At 38.8% G+C, this 18,842-nt stretch overlaps 1 protein-coding gene across 1 annotated transcript in view; it reads left to right on the forward strand.

Moving 5' to 3' along the window:
- rtn1b (reticulon 1b) overlaps window positions 1–18,842 on the forward strand; it is a 55,948-nt gene that overhangs the window by 22,187 nt on the left and 14,919 nt on the right. The window contains exons 2-3 of the mRNA XM_017710480.2: window positions 5,956–6,687; window positions 7,708–8,550. Coding sequence (XP_017565969.1) covers window positions 5,956–6,687; window positions 7,708–8,550 — 1,575 coding nt within the window. The remainder of the gene's footprint in view (window positions 1–5,955; window positions 6,688–7,707; window positions 8,551–18,842) is intronic.

An 18,842-nucleotide genomic window follows, 5' to 3' on the forward strand; every position in this document is an offset into this window, starting at 1 on the left:
TATACTGGATCTGAATAGTTGAATCTTCCTTCTTCCTTACATAACTGGTTTCCTTGATTTGTCATAATCTGTAGCCCATGAAGCCAATATGTTGGGAGAGCTGACTGGCATGTGGATATACATGACTTCCAGTTCAAAGAGCAAGGAAAGCAGATCTAGGCACATAGAATTAATTGAATAAAACTTTCAGCAGTATTTTCTATGGATTCATCAGATAGGAAACTGCACAAACTTACTGTTGTCCAGCTAAACGATACAAGGTGAAGTTCTAAGGAACCAGAGGATTAGCATTTTTCTGTTTTTCTTAAAGATTTTAGATTGCCTGCTCTTCAGTGATCTACTGTTTTGCGGGGGATAATATAGCAAAGTACAGTAATAGTGTCATTAGTTTGCTATCTAGTGTGCAGTGTTGGCGATAAGACCTAAAGTGACTGAGTGAAATACGCCAATTAATGAGTGAAATACGCCAGTAAGTTAGCCAAGTTCAATCTGGCAGTAAGCTTTTAAACTGTATGTTTTTGAAATGTAAACAAAGAATGAGACCTGTAAAAATAGCAGGTCGATCTGCTGCAGCACAATGTGACATCAGTTCCCCAGCCTTTTTTACCCAAAGCATTTGGGTGTCTGTTGATTTCTAGTATTTGCTAGCAATGTTAGACACATAGTTTCCATTGGATACCAAAAATGTCTTGATGGGCTACATCTGTGGAAAGTGTGCATTAGATTTTTTTTTCAATCAAACCAGTCCTTTAAATGTTTGAAATATCTCTATACTGTGACTTTTACACACACTGATGTGGTCTATGACGTCCACTTTCTGAGACGTCTTCCCAGGCAACGCCCTCCTTGGTCACATATCCTTCAGGCAGGGGTTGCCTAAACTCAGCATGTTGTGGTTGGTTCACACCCTCTAATTCTCTCCACTGGATCCATGTACCTCTCAGCTACTGAAGGTTTAAAAATAGCATCCCAGTGGTGCTACTTTACCCAGTGTATGTAGGGCAGTGGTGAGCTGGAGGAGCAGACTGGCTGCTGGAGTGTAGTAGGGCTCAGCAGCAAGCTTCACACAAAGAAAACACTGGTCTAGAGTGATACATCATTACTGTGACAAGGTACTGATCATATAAAGTCAGTGAGAGCACATGCCTGTTACCTAGCTCTTGGCAAGGCTGAGCATGCACCTTGTTGCATCACAGGGCTTTTTAGGTAGCCCACACTCAACCAGAACATCTCCAGTACACCTTCACACTCTCATACAGGCATTGCTCTCACCCTCCTCATCTATGCATCTCATTTCTATCCTCCTCCCCATCTGTTTACTTGCCACATGATCAGGTTCAAGAACAGTAATGTCAACATGTACAGTCAGCCATGACTGTGATAGATTTAAAGCAACAGATCAGCAGAGAATCACATTTACTCTTCATTTTTGTGTTAGTGATATGAGGCTAACGTAGCTAGTAAAACTGTATACCAATTAGCATCTGATGCACAGTGACATACTGTGGTATGAAAAAGGAATCCAGCATACTTTCATCCATTTTAATATATAACAGTATGCCATACATCGTCAGAAACCAGTTTCTGTGATGCTAGTTACTGTACATAGGTTTCAGTTACTTTTTTGCTACATTAGCCTTGAAGCTCCAGAGCAAAACTAAAGACGCAAACTTCAGACAAGTGTCTTAGCTTATCAACGACTTTTGAGGCAAGGGGAGAACTGGGTCATTCTGAATTTTCAATGAACTATCACTAGGGATGCACAATGTTATTGGGAAAAAGAGACTGATAGTTGAATGTTTAGGCAGCACTGGGCTGCTTTGCTAAAATATTTGCACTTTATTCATTTTACTTTGTTGTAACACTATAGAAATAATTTTATATATTACATTTACGGCATTTGGCTGACGCTCTTATCCAGAGCGACTTACAATTTGATCATTTCACAAAATCGGCCTGACTGCATGTCTTTTTGGACTGTGGGAGGAAACCGGAGAACCCAGAGGAAACCCATGCAGACACAGGGAGAACATGCAAACTCCACACAGAGAGGACCCCGGTCGCCCAGCCAGGGAATCGAACCCAGGCCCTCCTTGCTGTGAGGCGACAGCGCTACCCACCACGCCACCGTGCCGCCGTTAGTCTATTTGTCTATGCCGCTATTAGTCTATATATTAGTCTGTAATGCTAATCCAGGTATGACTGTATGCAAAAGTTTGGATGACACTGGTCAAATTATGTTTTTTTTTTTTTTTTTTTAAATTTTATAACTGAAAATAAGTTGATACATCCTCTAGACAGAGCAAACTCATGCTTATTTTAAAGCACATTTACTGTTAGTTTACTCAGTTTTACATATCAGGGAGAAATAAATGTAAATTGTGGCCTATGCAAAGGTTATGGCACATTTCATGTGTTGTTTTATTTTTTTCCAAGATGCAAATAAATAAGAATCATGCAACTAATGCAGAAAAATGCTGTATATAAGTTTGTTCTCTGTAGAGGATGTGTTAACTTATTTTCACTTAAAAAAAAATCTCTCACACACACACACATACACACACACACGCACACACACACTGGAGCCTATTTCAGCTGTTATTGAATGGAAGGCAGGAACACCCTAGACAGGTCATCAGGTCATCGCAGGGCCACTTAGTAAATTAAAACATGTAATTTGACTAGGAAAAAAGTTTGTATTCGACTGTAGATGTAGTCCCAACTTCTGTTTCTTCTAAATACTTATTTATCAGCATTGGCATCAGCAAATATATACATGGAAAATGTTGGATAGCAGCATTAACCTGCAACTCCATCAATGCATACCTGTCATTTTAAGATTTCTCAGTAAACAGGCAAAACATAATATTTATTGCTTTAAGTTTGAGGATCTGTGTTAGATTAATTGAGTGTAACTGTGATCCAAAAGGACTGCCTGTTTACTTAAAAGGTCACAATGCCTTTGGATATCCTACTGCAGTGTAATTACTATGTTGGCTCTTGGTGTGTGTCATTTAGACATACGTGGGGAAATGAGCTGATGTCTCAGCAGATCTGCCTATTATTATCAGAAACTCAGGCCACAGTCTGCCGATAAACTGAGGATCCAGGCTCCTGATGGAAAAGCTGATTTGTAAATTTCTCCCTGATTTTGTCAGTTTTTGGATTTGCATGTGAGGACACTGAGGTAGCACTTTGCCCAGCCCTCGTGTGACACCACTGCAGTCAACCTGCAGACAAACGTGAGCGGGGGAAATGTGCATCTGCCAAAAATAGCCACATTGACAGAGAGAGAGAGAGAGAGAGAGAGAGAAAGGAAGCTGATGAAATGAGGAGAGCAGGAAGAGTGTGATGGGGGAGGGACAGAGGACAGAGGGCGATGGTGCCGTCACTAACTGCTGCCAGGAGCTGTCACTGCCACGCCCCAGCCAAACCACACTGGAGAGCACTCAAGCCCAGGGGCCACCTGAAGCACAAACACACACATTCACATACAATCTGTCTCTGTCTCACACACACCCACACAGGTCAAACTCACTAGCATGTGCTCAAGGACACTTTCAGTGGGGGGGCTTTGTGAGGCAGATGACAAATGTGTTATCTATATGCAGTCGCCAGCAGAGGTCAAAGTGCCATGCCTATGCTTGGAATGATGCATTTGCACAATCAATGAGCAAAGAGCATAAGGATCATGTTACACGCTCGAGGGAAAGAAGCCTAAGTGTTTCCATAAGTGTTTCAATATGGTTACATTGTTACTGTAACACTATTTCAGGTTAATGTAAATGTATTTCAACATGTAATCTGGTTGATTGCTGTATGCTTTTTATTAAGGATGGGCATTTTTAATATTCATCAGTGCTCAAACCATAAGTAATTATAATTTGAATTGTCAAGCATTAATTCAGTTCAACCAACAAAGGTCAATAACAATATGTAAATTCTGCATTTAATGTATAATTATTGTTAATTTTCTAAATTTAAAGGGGAACACCAATTTTTAAAAAAATGTTTATTATTAAATGTTTGAAGTATAAACAAAGCCATGCAGACTTGTTTGGTGTGAAACAATCCACTTTAGAGAAAGATGCACAGTCAGATTTGTTCACAGTAGTGGTGATAGTAACCAGGTGTTTAAAAAGTTTAAAGCCATAGCTACATTACAGAAAGTTTTTGCGAAAAATGGCTATGCATACGCTTCCTGATGACTGAGATATTGTTTAATGATCATTCTTGTGGCAACATTTTAGCTCAGAATGTATCTTTGTATGTTGTATGAGTCCCTAAAGAAAACTTTTTTTTGTATGAGTCCCTAAAGAAAACTTTTTTTTTTCAGATTTTTACCATCATCAGCATTACATGTAAAAACTGAGAAGAAAAGGTAGCAAGTATTTCTCATTTACTGCCCAGGCATCTGGCCTCAAATGGCCATCATTTCAGAAGTTGCTTATAAATGCTAAGGGTCGAGGGCTGATGCAGCCGAAACAAGCTGGGCCATATGTGTAAAATATAAAGTTTCAAAAATCAAATCTTGACCTCGGAAACACAGCGGAAGCACAACAACTTCGCAAGTATTACTTGATGTTTGGTGCCATGTTCTTTAGTACCATTCAAAATTCTCTGGAATTTCAAATAAAGACAAATTTTAATTCAACAAAATTCAAATTCAAACAGAGATTCTATTAAAATACCATTAACATTAACAATGTTATCCAGCTCCACAGTGGTCAACCTCTGCATACTATTAGACTACTCTAGCGTTTGATTTTTCTTGCCGTCCTTACTGTACTCCCATATAGAGGAAACTTAGATTTAGTGCTTTAAGTAAACATCCTCTAAAAAAGTGTGTCCTGCTCTGAAAGACAAAAGTCAACCTGTTCACCAAAGATAAGGTCACCAAAGATAAGGTCTATGATGTTTCCGAAATGAATATGGAGTGGGTATGGTATCAGTGCATGTCCTCCGCACTGGATGTGTTTGGATGGCTGTGTGTGGGTTTTGTGTGGGATCTGTTTGGAACAAAGCTTGTCTGTCTTCCCACAGCCACATGCGGCCTGTGTTAGCACTGCATGGATGAGCAGGTCCCCTTCTCTTCATACTGTCTTTCTGTGTTTGTTTCTCACACTTACCCAAACACATGTATGCAAACTGAAGTAAACACAGTGCACTGCTTACACGCTCATCGAGGATTTGTATTCCATGATTGGCCATGACATGCTTCAAGTGCAGTGTTTGTACTTGTGATTTCAACAGTTAGTGGTGTAGAATTATTTTTGTTTTTTTCTATGATAATTTTTAATGCATAGTTATTATTAATATAGTATTATATACTTAACTACATAGTTATGTGACACTGCAAATTCAATTGATTCCAATGTCAAAAAATGACAAAAAACACTGTGCACACAGCAATACATTTCCATGATATTCAACTCATATTTGTATCTCTTCTTACTTATATATGATTACATAATTGATAATATAAATGCATGTGTGGTAGAATTTGCACTTTCGACACAGCTTGTTATAAATTTTAAACTGTCATAAACTTTTAACATTTAGAAGTTGCTTGTTTAATTAATAAATGAATGCACATCTCTAATCTGATGAGAATTACTAAATGCAGAGGATTTGAATGAATGTTCTGAATACCTATAAGAACTGAATGTTCTTATACCTCTACATGAATTGTTAAGATGGCGCTCAACCTTTATTACACTAGTACAGGCTGAAATGATCAATGTCAACATAAATCATTATAGTTAAACTAAAGTTTGTTTAACTAAAATCATTAGAGTATGTCTAATTTTGGACCATAAAGGTAAAAATGTTGTAGATTGATGTTGTCGTGACTGGATTTTTTAGCTCCTTAAAGTCTGTATCATTGACGAACTTTTCCTCTCAGTCATGTCTGAATTTGTTCACAGTAGCTTTTCTGTCTCTTTTCTCTCACAGATAAATTGGATAGAGACCTGCTGAAGAAATCCATCGGTGACCTGGGTGACCCTTACACATCTCTCCTGTCCAGTCAGAGTTACACCTACCAGCAAGACACCTCCTATTTCTCGGGTGACCGGGGCAGAGGGGAACAGAAGTACCCAGAGGGCACTGATGACCTCATTCCTGGCCTGGAGTCCCAGTCTGCTATGTTCAGCTCAGATTCGGGCATTGAGATGACCCCAAGTGCCGAGCTTGGCTACAGTTCCCACAAGTTGCGTGACTCAGATAAGCCTTCAGATTCCACCTATAGCTACATGGACATTAGCAGCAGGGAGGAGCCACAGCGGCCCCTGGAGGACTGGGGGATAAGAAACGTCTCTGCCCCGCTGCCCAGCCTAGGCGGAGAGCGCTACCTGGAGAAGAGCCCCTCTCCAGTGGAGGTGGAGACCCTGGGCCCTGCGGCAGCACTGGACTCACAGAACATGCCCTACGTCGAGGAGCCTTCAGACGACGAGCTGAGTGACTACCAGCCCTACCGCTCTCCAGGGGCCGAAGGCAATGCCAGCCCAGTCAGGATCACCCTGACTGAGATGCCATCAGTGTCGCCCACTGCCACACAGCGCACCACACCAGTCACAGTGTCAGAGAAAGAGAGCATCCTGAGCCTGGGGCTACAGGGAGTGCCCATTGTCACTCTGTCCGAGCCAGAGGATGAAAGTCCTGGATCCTCCACACCACCTCTCACTGGTGAGTACCTCCCACTTCCGCAAATAAAGTCCTGCCTCCCTTACTTGTAGGCCAATTTAAAGTGAACAAAAGAATTCTGGTAACCATTTTTACATGAGTCAAAAAAGGGAAGCTTTATAAGCAGGAGATTTTAATGAAGGAAGTTACATTAGATGCTAAGGAGTACTCATTACCTTTTACACAAGGTCCTTTAGCAAACTAATAAAACAATACAGAGACTGTTTAGCTTACATTAGAACCAGCATAAATCTGTTTTAGTTCTGTCACTGAGCTGCGAGTGGAGTCTTCCACACAGATAAATCCAAAACCTTTTCAGCTTCAGAAACAAAATAAAAACAGCAGCACCCTCAAGATGATCAAGATCGTGCGTCAGGCATTGCATATTCCTCAGTAACACATTTCCATCATTTCTCAGTCTGTTAATTCTGACTAATTTACTGCCATCATTATTCGCACTGCAGGAGTTCTGTCATGTAGGAAATAACGTTTAGACACAATTGTGATTGGCTGAAAGACATGTAAGTTAGAATTTTGCAAATAGTTAATTATGTCTGACAACCTGACAAATACAAGCACACAAAATGTGATGTTAAATAAAATAAATAGGTTATTGTATATTAAAGAGAAAATAATGGTTAAAAACCCTTTGCCTGCCTGATGAGAGCAAGTTTGAGGCTATGCCTGTTTTTAACACATCAGTTAAAAGCTTTTTGCAGGCCATTACTAATATGATTCATTTTGTTTTTTGTGTTTTTAGGGCTAGAGTAGTTTGAACTATAATCAGAAAAAGAAGGTGAGGGATAGCAAGGTTTATAGTTTTTATAGATTCTAATGATGAAGCAGTTCTATGTGCTGTTGGGCTGAAGCCAAGCACTGTCTCTTTGAATGACTGGTTCCACACATGCTCACTCAGTGGGATGTCTTAGTGCAGCAGATGGCTATAGCCAGGCAGACACTGTTCTGTACCTGCAGCAAAAACTGACCTCTGTCTCTACATTCTTTGTCTCTCTTTCGTTACAGAAGAGTCTGACTCTCCATCTGATCCTGTGATTCAGGCCAGCGAAGTGAAAACTGTAAGCTCCACTCAGGAGAAGGTTGTGGAGTCTTCTTTACCACCCTCTCAGACCACCCTGAAGCAGAGTTCCTCAGAAGAGCGTAAGAGCAGCCCTTCTCTTTCCTTGTATGCCAAGGATGCTGATATCAGCGGTGGAGAATCTGGCGACTCTGAGATTGAGCTTGTGTCTGAAGAGCCTAGCCCACAGGCTCCCAGCTCTGGCTACATGAGCTTCAGTAAAAGTCCCACCACGACTCCATCTCCCCCTGCTCCTACTCAAGTCCCTGCTCCAGCCCCTGCTTCTGCCCCATCTGCCCCTCCAGCTCATGTCCTTGCTCCTACTGCGGTCCCTGTGACAGTCCCCAGCCCAACCATGCAGTACAGCATCCTGCGGGAGGAGCGTGAGGCTGAACTTGACAGTGAGCTGGCCTTGGAATCCTGTGGGGAAGAAAGCCCCAAGAGATTCCTGCTGGACTCCACCATCACCAAGCCAGGCAAGACCGACTCACATCTGCCTGAGCCTCCTTCCCCCTCAGCCACAGCCACTGCTGCTCCCACAGTGAGTCCCACTCCTCCTCCCTCTGCTCCTGCCCCAAGCATCACTCCAAAAGAGAAGAGCCCGAGTGTGGAGGAGAAGCCCAAGCCTAGCAGTAGTCCCTCAGCCCCCAGCCCAAGCCTGCCGGAGCTGAAGGTGGAACAGCCTGCTGGGGAGAGACTTGGGGAGAGGAGACGATCAAGCCAGAGCCGCCGCGGCTCCGAAAGACATGCCACGCCCCCTGCTTTGTTCCAGGGCCTGACCAGAGAGAAAGGTAAGGCATTATGAGAATAGAATTTATTATACAGTTCGTGAACTTACCTTGTTTGAAACAATACACGTGAAACATGGATTCATAATTTCCACAATAATGCAATATATAATAAGACGATAGAATATGTTATATCAACACAAATACTGCCAAAAGTAAACTGAAAAACAAAATTGTGTTGATTTAATACATTGTATTTATGTGGCATAATAAATGACATACATTTTAATCAACTAAATTCAGTGCACTATAGAGCCTTAAACTGTAATGATGCATATGCAGGCCTGTATCACCCTTCATTGATTTAATTTCCACTCATATGACTACTATATACAAGTTTAAATTTTCAGCCAATATTTCTGATGAGATTAGATATATGAGAGTCTACCTGCATAAGGATGGGGAAAGTCAAAGGAAAATAAGAGAAAAAACAGAAACTTACAAAACGACTGAAAACGTTATTTAAAGTGAGAAAATGGGATCCTTAATTATTATTTGAGACCTGGTAGACAACCAAAATTGGATGGGAGGAAAAATCAGATAAACAGTACTTAAAAGTTTTCATCTTTGAGAGAAAGAAGAAAATCTGGCTCCACTTTTGCTTCAGAGAAGGTCTACAGGCGTTTTGGCCATCCTTCCCGTGTCAGAAGACAACTCAACACTATGGAAGCCATTACTGAGGCAAAGAAATAGATAAAAATAGTAGATAAACTTGCAAATCAAAAAAGAGGCTGATGGTGTTCTTAGAAAAATGGACCCTTTAAATCGAGAGCTCAGCATAACTTTATGTCTTTGGGATTATTTGGATTGTAAGAAGCAGAAAATGCAACTATTTTCTAAAATTTGGATGTACAGAAAAAAAAATTCCTGTGGATTTCTTTGAAAATAAGAAAAAGGTATAATAAAGCTAAAGAGTGGGCACAGTGAATTAAAATAAATGATACTTGGTATTATAATTTGTAAATTATATATTCTATATAATTTCCATTTTGGAAAGAAATTCAATAAATGAAGGTTGGTCTCTGACTTTTGCACAATACTTCACATTATAATATCGTACCAGTTTATGGTATATTCATAACAGTATATAGTATCTTACCGTAGTCACCAAATAATATCTTGAGGTCAGCAACTGATTAAATATTCTCCCATTTAAGGGGTTAATGTGTATATTTTAAGTACACTCCTGTGCGTGTTTACTTTGGTGAACTGAATTACTGCCCAACATTTCATCCCCTTATTGTTTCTTAGTCATGGGTATGTAGCGCCTAAGGCTGAGAGGTCTGCAATACCCTAAAAATAAATTTGGAGTGACTGTGGCAAAGTGGCCACTCCTTGCTCAAGGGAAAGAAGTGAATTTGACAAGGAGAACAGGAAGGAACCTTTGAATGCTCCAGGCCCTTACAGGCAAACCCATCCTGCTGTGTCCTGTCCTGGTCTAACCTTGCTTATCATTAGTCGTCGCTTATCGTTAAATAGACATCGGGAATGCATGAAATGAACAATGCTGCATTTGCAACTAAATTCTTTTAATCAGTGTTTTGTTGCCTCCTCAATATTAGTTTAGTTGCATGTATCATGATGTTTAAGTGTTAGATCTGTTTGTTGAACAGAAACAAGAATTTTAGAACCTCAAATAGGAACTGCTTACCTCAGAATAGAGTTTTTTTTCCAAGGTTGTTTTTACTAGTGTACAGGCTGTTATAAAAAAAAAAAAAAAAAAAAACATATCTTTACTCTCAGTCTTATTTTGTATGCTGTTTTGTGTAATGGAAGGTGTTTAGCAGTTGGTTTCAGGATAATTCGCTATGTGATTCTAGAACATTGTAGCAAAAGGAGAGATAATCATAGATCTTAGATCATCTGTTTGAGGTAGGATATAAGGGTAGGACAAAGGAGCGAGTATAGAGTTAGGGTGTGGACCTTGTGCTCTGTGTGACTCAAAGGTTCTGTACAGCTTTACACTTTCACACACACACACACGCGCATATGCATACATAGGGTCCAAATTTCAGTGAGGCATTCTTTTCCCAGCAGTCAGCAGCATGCGTCACTGTTAATCATGTATGACAGCAGCTCATCTCTATACCTGTTAAGACAGAAAATAGTGCTTAAGTAGTTAAAGTAGGAAGACATGGCATCTTAATGTTTACGCAGTGCATACTATGTACGCCCTGTGATGGACTGGTGACCTGTCCAGGGTGTATCCTGCCTTTGCTGGGATAGGCTCCAGCTCCCCCCACGACCCAGAGGGATAAGCAGCTTAGAAGGTGTGTGTGTGTTTGTGTGTGTGTGTGTGTGTGTGTGTGTGTGTGTGTGTGTGTGTGTGTGTGTGTGTGTGTGTGTCTGTGTACTATGTACATAAACGTTCTCATAGTTTCATTACATTCCTATTCCACTTTATTACTCTGAATTAATATTTCTCTTATTTACTTATTATTTAATTACTGTTTATAATGTTTACACATTCTCCTGAAACTGCAACTAGGCCTCTGTACTACTCTAAATTACTATTTGTAATATTTATTTAGTGTCCTAACATTGCTGTACCACTTTATTATTCTTAAGTACTGTATCTGGAATTGACTTGTTACTACTCTGAACTACTATTTCTAATATTTACATTACAGTACCATGTAGCTACTTTAAATCACTGCTTCTTGACTTGGGTACTTTTTTCGGATATGTGTCATTACAAAAAGCACATCTGATTCATAGGTTTTAAGATTTTTAAATCACACAACAGTCAGTGATAAAACAGATTGTTGAAAGCTTGAAAAGACCCAGTGAAATGAAAACTAGCTCTTAGATCATGAACACCAGAGGTCACCTCTGTATGTCCTCATGCAGTGCTATAGGGGTTTGTGCGTTGCTGAGTGTGTTCCAGAGGGAATGCAACGTGCGAAAAAAGAAAAACATCCAACATGTCTCTGACTTATAATTACAGGTGCTGGAGTTGGTATGTAAGCAGTAGTGAATTCTGTTCTGAGCTGAGAAAGTCCCGAGTGTAACATGAGGTTTGGACATGGACGATAATTACAATATGTTTCCCTGTACAAAAAAAACCCAGAAAAACTGTCAACTTGAAAGTCTATCTATCTATCTATCTATCTATCTATCTATCTATCTATCTATCTGTCTGTCTGTCTGTCTGTCTGTCTGTCTGTCTGTCTGTCTGTCTGTCTGTCTGTCTGTCTGTCCCTCCATCCATCCATTCAAAATAATCAAAATAACACTGTAGTATCTGTCTGTCTGTCTGACTGTCTTGTCTATCTATTTGTCCCTCCATCCATCCATTCAAAATAATCTGAATAACACTGTAGTACCTGTCTGTCTGTCTGTCTATCTATCTATCTATCTATCTATCTATCTATCTATCTATCTATCTATCTATCTATCTGTCTGTCTGTCTGTCTGTCTGTCTATCTGTCCCTCCATCCATCCATTCAAAATAATCAAAATAACACTGTAGTATCTGTCTGTCTGTCTGACTGTCTGTCTGTCTATCTATCTATCTGTCCCTCCATCCATCCATCCAAAATAATCGACAGACGGTAGTATTCCTTTAAAACCAAAGGATGAATATTTGCCTGGGTTTAGACATCGGAGCTGGATATGTACCCATCTGCTCTGTTTGTCATAAATGTTAGTAGCTGGTATGTAAATATTTATTCGTAATTCTGGTGGAAGGTTTATTACACGTAAATATATTAGTGAGTGTATTTATATGTGTCTGCGCGTGTGCTGTGTGGGGGTTATGCTTGGAGCATCTCCATATGACTCAGGCCAAATGCAATACTTCCTTTCCAAGGCCTCACCAATGAGTGCTGCCCTCATGTGTTAGGACAGACACACTGCAGCTGCAAGAGTTGAAATCACACATCCAGTGAAGAGCAGATAGGAGCCAGGCAGGTGATGATAACATTTTAATTTTGTACTAGACTAATTCTGCTCAGGCTGCCATTTCTGTCTCTCTTTGAGAGTGGTTTGGTATCAGTGATGTGCATATGGAGTCTCTCTCAGTGCTTGAGGCTGCCAGAGAGTTGAGAGAGCTCTAAATGATGGCATTTAGCACTAACACAATTAGAGTTTCAGCTTTCAGCTTCCTCACTGCTCTGTCTCTCCCGGTGTACTTGTAAGAGAGGAATGAAGGTGAGAGAAATCTTTCTTCTCATTATTAAAGTTGAGAGGCTCCACTGTTGATGCTGTTATGAAGTTAGACATTTAGAAATGTGTAGATTGAGATTTCCAGTGTTGGTTAGACAGTGGACACTTTTAATATGGGTGGTAATGCGATTAATGGTCCTACTTTTAGATATTTATGACTAAGAAGGATTTATTTTTATTTATTATATTTATGAATTGAGGAAAATGAGTAAATAGAATATACAAAATGTAGCTTTTTTATTATTACTCTTTTTTTGCAATTCACACAGGAAAATGTCACTAAATTGACTATAAATCTGTAACACTGTAACAAAATGTAGCGTTCTGCATGATTACTTTTTTTAGCCATGCAAGGCACTTTTGTCCAATTTGTATTAATTACAATATTAGAAATCACACAAGTTAACTGATCATAAATCTACAGTCTTGGTCACAGTTACGTAACATCAGCCAAGACTAGAATTTCCAAACTCCTCAGAGTTTCCAGGTACATACTGTGTTACATACTGTTTGTTACCACATTGTAACAAATGCTTGCTTTTTTAAGGTTTCAATATACTTCTTACAAAGAAATGGACAAACCCATTTCCCCCATTTCCAAGCTTTTGCTCATTTTTTATTTGCAGATAGAGGCTATCTATGGTTAGGACAGCTGAACAGTCAATTTTCAGAGGAAACTGGGTACATTGCTTGCACAAGCACTGTGTCATAATGATACTCAAATAGACATTTTATTTTGGGCTGTTTCCTCTTTCATCTGTAAGACCAGAAGGTCTTTAGATCAGGTGATTAAGCTCTCAAAAAACATGACCTGGACATTAATAGCAAAATTGTGATTATGCTCTTGTACGGCCTTATTAAACAGGTTGAGTGAGAAGAGAGTGAAAAGACGGAAGTGCAGATTGCATTAAAATATCATACAGTGAGCATTCTGTGCTAGAATACACAATTATCCTTTGGGTTGGAAGGCCAAAAGAGATACTGACACAATGCACCTATTATGGAGAGGAATTCTTATGATTAGGTCAGAAGGATTGGATAACTCAAGATCAGATTACAGTACAACAGTCACCACAACATGATCAACATATGATTCTTAAAGCAGTAGAGGCAATAACTGTACAGCTACTGTTGCATTTGGAACACTTGGATGTGAGACTGCAGAATTAGAGAAAACCGATTTTCCCTTTTCTGGGGCTCAAACTGAAAGTAGAACAGAGCTTGTGGATGTTGTGTTCTTGGATGGTAATGGAAGAATAACATACTTTTTTCTGGGTCTATTCTGGCTTAGCCTGATATATTTTCCAAAATCTGCCTTGAACCTCTTAAGTGCCCAGGGCTCAGCAGTTGGCCCAAAGTTTTATTACATGCTTCTATAACCTAAGAATAGCTCATTCAGTTTGTATTGAAGTCCTTATAGTAACTGAATAATAAACCTGGGTATGTAATAGGGCTGGGATTTTAAGAGGATAATAGAAGTTACAAGTTAATAGAAGAAAAAAAGCAAAGTATCACTTAAGTTGATTGTTGATTTGGCCATTAAAGTCACATGTCCCTGTTCGTGTTAAGCATGGTACATCATATCATCTAAAAGAAAACCATTGTTTTCTCATTGTCTTTTATTGATGTTTAGTGACTTTGTCCTGTCTATAAAAGATCTTTGACCTGAGTTTTGGTTACATCATCATACACTTGCATAAGGTAAGAGGTTATAACACTTAAAGTAGGCCATATACATTATGCTGAAATTATTTTTCACCTATTTGCTAAAACCGCAAACCAAAATTATAATTTTAAGTGCATTATGCTCTACAAACTGTTCTCACTGTTTTTGAAACCCCTTTAAAGATGTAAATCAAGCAAAGAGAGAAAGTAACACAATAGTAATAGCACTTTCAAAGAACATAACAATTGATCTGTAGTAATTTTTTTTCTCAATGTTGCTGGTGATGTGCCACAACCTTGCTTTGAGCTGTTGAGAGCCTTTTGTTTTTTTTCTCCAAAAATCTCTTTGCAGTAAGTTCATAATCCTATTTAGGTGTTGGTTGTAAGAGCTGGGCTGGGCTGGTCATGTTATTGCTTGCTTTTTTGCTTTTCTCTTTCTTATAAGACTACTGTACTGTACAGTAGTCTTCTGCCATACACCGACCTTTCTCTCATCCTGAAACACGCAGTCAGTGGATGAGGAGGATTTCTGCCCTTTTTCCTTTTTTATTGTTTTCTGCTCTAGTGTGTCATCATGTTATAAGGCCTAACATCAGTCATGTGCCAGACATAATGCTGTATCAGCTCAACCTACTATGGGGTATGGTTATCTTTCTTGTTTGGACACAAGTAAAGAATAGGCAAGTTATCTTGTTGATGTCTGTGGCATTTCCCTTTTGCGTCATAGTATTTGTGCGTGGGGGTTGTGCTATGCAGTGTGGTGCAGCAGGCTGGAGTCAGACTGTACCTCCTGTCCAGAACTCGGTGTGCCCTAGAACACTCTAGAAGGCAGAGGAAGACTGGAGAAACTGTATTGACTGAGCTGAGGATTATATCCTCAGTTCCTGCCAGCAGAGGGCTCAGCACTCCACCAGTGCAGACTTCTATAGCACCACATCTTTGAATATCAGTGCATAGTACACCACAGTGTCATTTCTGTCCGATAGAGATGGCACAGTACGTTTTCCATTACTGATACCAACACTGAAACATTGAGTATCAGCCAAGAACAATCTGAGGTTTGTCTTTTTTTTTCTTTTTTCAAATTTAGTAAACCCTTAAGGGAGCTATTTTTACTTGAGACACATAAATATATTTCACTTCTTTTTAATTCTCTGGTCTTTGAAAGACAACTGGAGAAAAACAAATTATACCTTGAGTCTTTGTGTGATGTATTTTACACTGTAATTTACTCCTCTGTGAAGAAACGATCATTTTCAGGGTGTTGTTATTATATACTAATACCCACTGCTCTCATTGGCTGTTTCAGTGGATTGGAGGATTTGGGGGTGTGGCCATTGTATGGTGGTGGAGAACTCTTAAATGCTGCAGCTGGGTACAGTATAGAGGTATCTAGCCACAAAATCATGTGCCAACCAAATGTCATTACATGAGAGGAATGTGTCATACAGAAAATTTTCCTGCCACAAAAAACAATGGTAAATTCCACTAATGGGGTAATCATTGCTAGGTAAGCCAACAGCTGAATATTTAATATGTTATTGCTGATTATATACAGATATTTGGAGCTCATAATAGATATGAAGTAAGATATGCTTTACATTGGATATTACAGTTTGGATGTTGACTTCAGTAAAAATTCAAACTCACAGTTTGTCTCTGAATATTATTATATTACAGTTCTATGTATTTGATTAGTGGAGGCTTTATGCAGGGTTTAGTGTCTATCTAGGTTTTCTTGCTTGCATCCATATACTGAAAAGGCAAGCTCTGCTCCTGATGTATGCACTTTTAACACTGTCAGTAAGTCATACTACATATCTATTTTATATGAAAATGCTGTAAATATGATATATTTGTATACGTTTTTGCATTTAAAGTTTTTTCTTACAAATGTCACATTTTTTATCTCTTATCTTAAAGAAGTTACTATTTATGCAGCCTATACTGTATAAGATCAAAGTTCAAAGCACTTTGTTTTTTATAATATTCAAATGTTCATTTAATGTAAATTGTGAATAAGATTAGCCTTCTTGTCAGTTTTCACACTGTGATCATCACAATTTATGGTAAATGAATATCAAATATCTTTTATAAGTGTACTTGATTACTGATGTTGGTATCAGTAATCAAGTATCAATATTGGTATCAGCCCTGAAAAAGCATATCAGTCAAGCCCTAGTAACAAGAGGATATTTTTAGTGGAGAAAAGGTTGCAGCAAGCTTCTGAAGCTACAGAGCTGAACAGTGTTATGACAGAAACAAAAATCAGTGACAACCGAGGAATCCTGTAAGGAAACCATCTCCTTGTTTTCATCTCACTTTCATTTTACAAGAATGAGAGATTTGAACAGGAAATTAAATTCTCTCTCTGTTTCTCTCTTTCTCTCTCTTTCACTCTATGGCTGCGGCCATAGTCAAGAGAAATCAAAAGGCCACAAAAATGGAAACATCCCAGGTATCTGAACACAGCAACTTAAATTTCAGTTGGTCTTGGATGAATTTGTGCACACACATTGCTTTCTTTTATTTTAATGACTTTTTGGCTGTCTAGATTCAGTTGCTCTTTGATGAAAATGGATAAAATTATGTGCGCACCTTTCATTCCTTTTTCTCAGCCACTTTTTGCATGTGTAGATTTTTGCCTCTGAGGTTTCATTCATGCAGAATATTAACCATGTGAAAAGGACAAAATAAAGGATTTTTCTAATTAAAGCATTTAAATAAAAGTTGCAGCATTAGCCCACATCTCTAGTGCCTCTAGTTACACAATAGCCAAACAAATTACTGCCAGGTGTGTAATTGCTTAGGTATGAAAATCCATTATCTAATCTCATTTGAATGGTTTCTGTCATCTGTCTCCTTGAACATTGCTGGAGTGCCTGTGACCTGCTCATGTTTAAAAGCGCTTTTCTTGCCATTTATCCTGATGGAGGCCGATCTTTCCAATCCCGCTGAGTTCATCAGTATCTCTGCTCTTGTAAGCACTTTCAGTGGATATTTACTGCCATGACTAAGGTTCTGGCACACTATTTAATGTCCATACTTTCATCCCCATCTCTCTGCAGGTACCTACTAGACAGTACACAATATGCCCACGTTATACATAACTCTGTATTATAATTTTAAAAGATATAAATCAGTATCTTATTATTCGGATGCTAATTTCCTGCAGTCTTAGCTTTTGACTTTGAATTAATTTCAGGTCAATAAGCATGTTGTGCTACTAAACACAAATGTGGTGTCAAATATAAAGAGAAATGTGTCCAGTAACAGATGGTGGAGGGAATCTCTGGCCACAAACCTATTTCATCTCAGTCTATCACCTCACCACCAACAGAGACCAAGAATAGGCTGGATGCTGTTAAAGAAACATTTCTCTGTATTTAAAGTTGATTTGGGGACATATAAGAATGTATTTGCCTCTCTCTGGTTATGAGTGGGCAATATTACAGTATGCCATCTTTATCATGATAAATTATGTTATAGTATACAGAACACCGAATTACTGCATGTAGTATAAATAACAACAATCAGTGTATTCATTTGTTTTTAGTCGCCTGTCTTAATTTCATTGCAGTAAAAAAGACCATCTCCTGTTATCTCTCAGTTGGAGCCTTAATGGAGAATTAAAAGAAAAATGAATGCCAAGACTGAAAAAGAATCAATATGTTCAAGAACAAAAGAATAATTGGTCTTGATTCATATGTAGTTCCCTTTAGTTACTGATTTAAGGTCTTAAACATTGCAGTGCACACTAGTGTTGTAATACTCGAGTTTGGTCTGGGTCTCAACACTGTAACTTAATGGTCTTGTTCTGCTCGGTATCTCGGTATCATTAGGACTGTCTTGTCTCAGTCCCAACATCATTCCCAGCACTTCACTCGCAAAAACTTCACTTGTGTTAAGCAGAAAGGCCAGTGCAATTCTCAAGTAATTCTTCAGTTAACTGTTAGTTTTAATGTTAGTTTAATTCAAGCGAATGCTAAAATGTTTATTAAATCGTTTTAGACTAAAGTTATAGTAATAATAATGATGATACTGAAAGTAATGGTAACACTTTATTTGGATGGTCCACTGTAGATGCTTTGTAAATGCTCGATATATTTTTAAGGAATATTCAACTAAATATCCATTAAATTCAACTGAACTTGAAGTTGAGTGTTATTTGCGTGGTCCACTGTAGATGCTTTGTATATGCTCAGTAAATGTCCACTAAATGCAACTGGATTTCAAGTTCAACGTGAATGTTATTGATAATCAACTGAACATCACCAGAAGATGTGTTAATGATTTAAGTATCTGTATCTTTATTATATCTTTATTAAGTATCTGTAGATAAACCAAAATAATAATCATGATCATCATAATCAGTTACGGTGACGGACAATTTGCTGAAATACGATTTAATGAGTACATAGTTGTTTGTTTTCCCTACTGTCTGCCAGCATCTCTTTGATTTG

The sequence above is a fragment of the Pygocentrus nattereri genome, chromosome 4 (genome assembly GCF_015220715.1).
Source record: "Pygocentrus nattereri isolate fPygNat1 chromosome 4, fPygNat1.pri, whole genome shotgun sequence".
Lineage (NCBI taxonomy): Eukaryota > Metazoa > Chordata > Actinopteri > Characiformes > Serrasalmidae > Pygocentrus > Pygocentrus nattereri.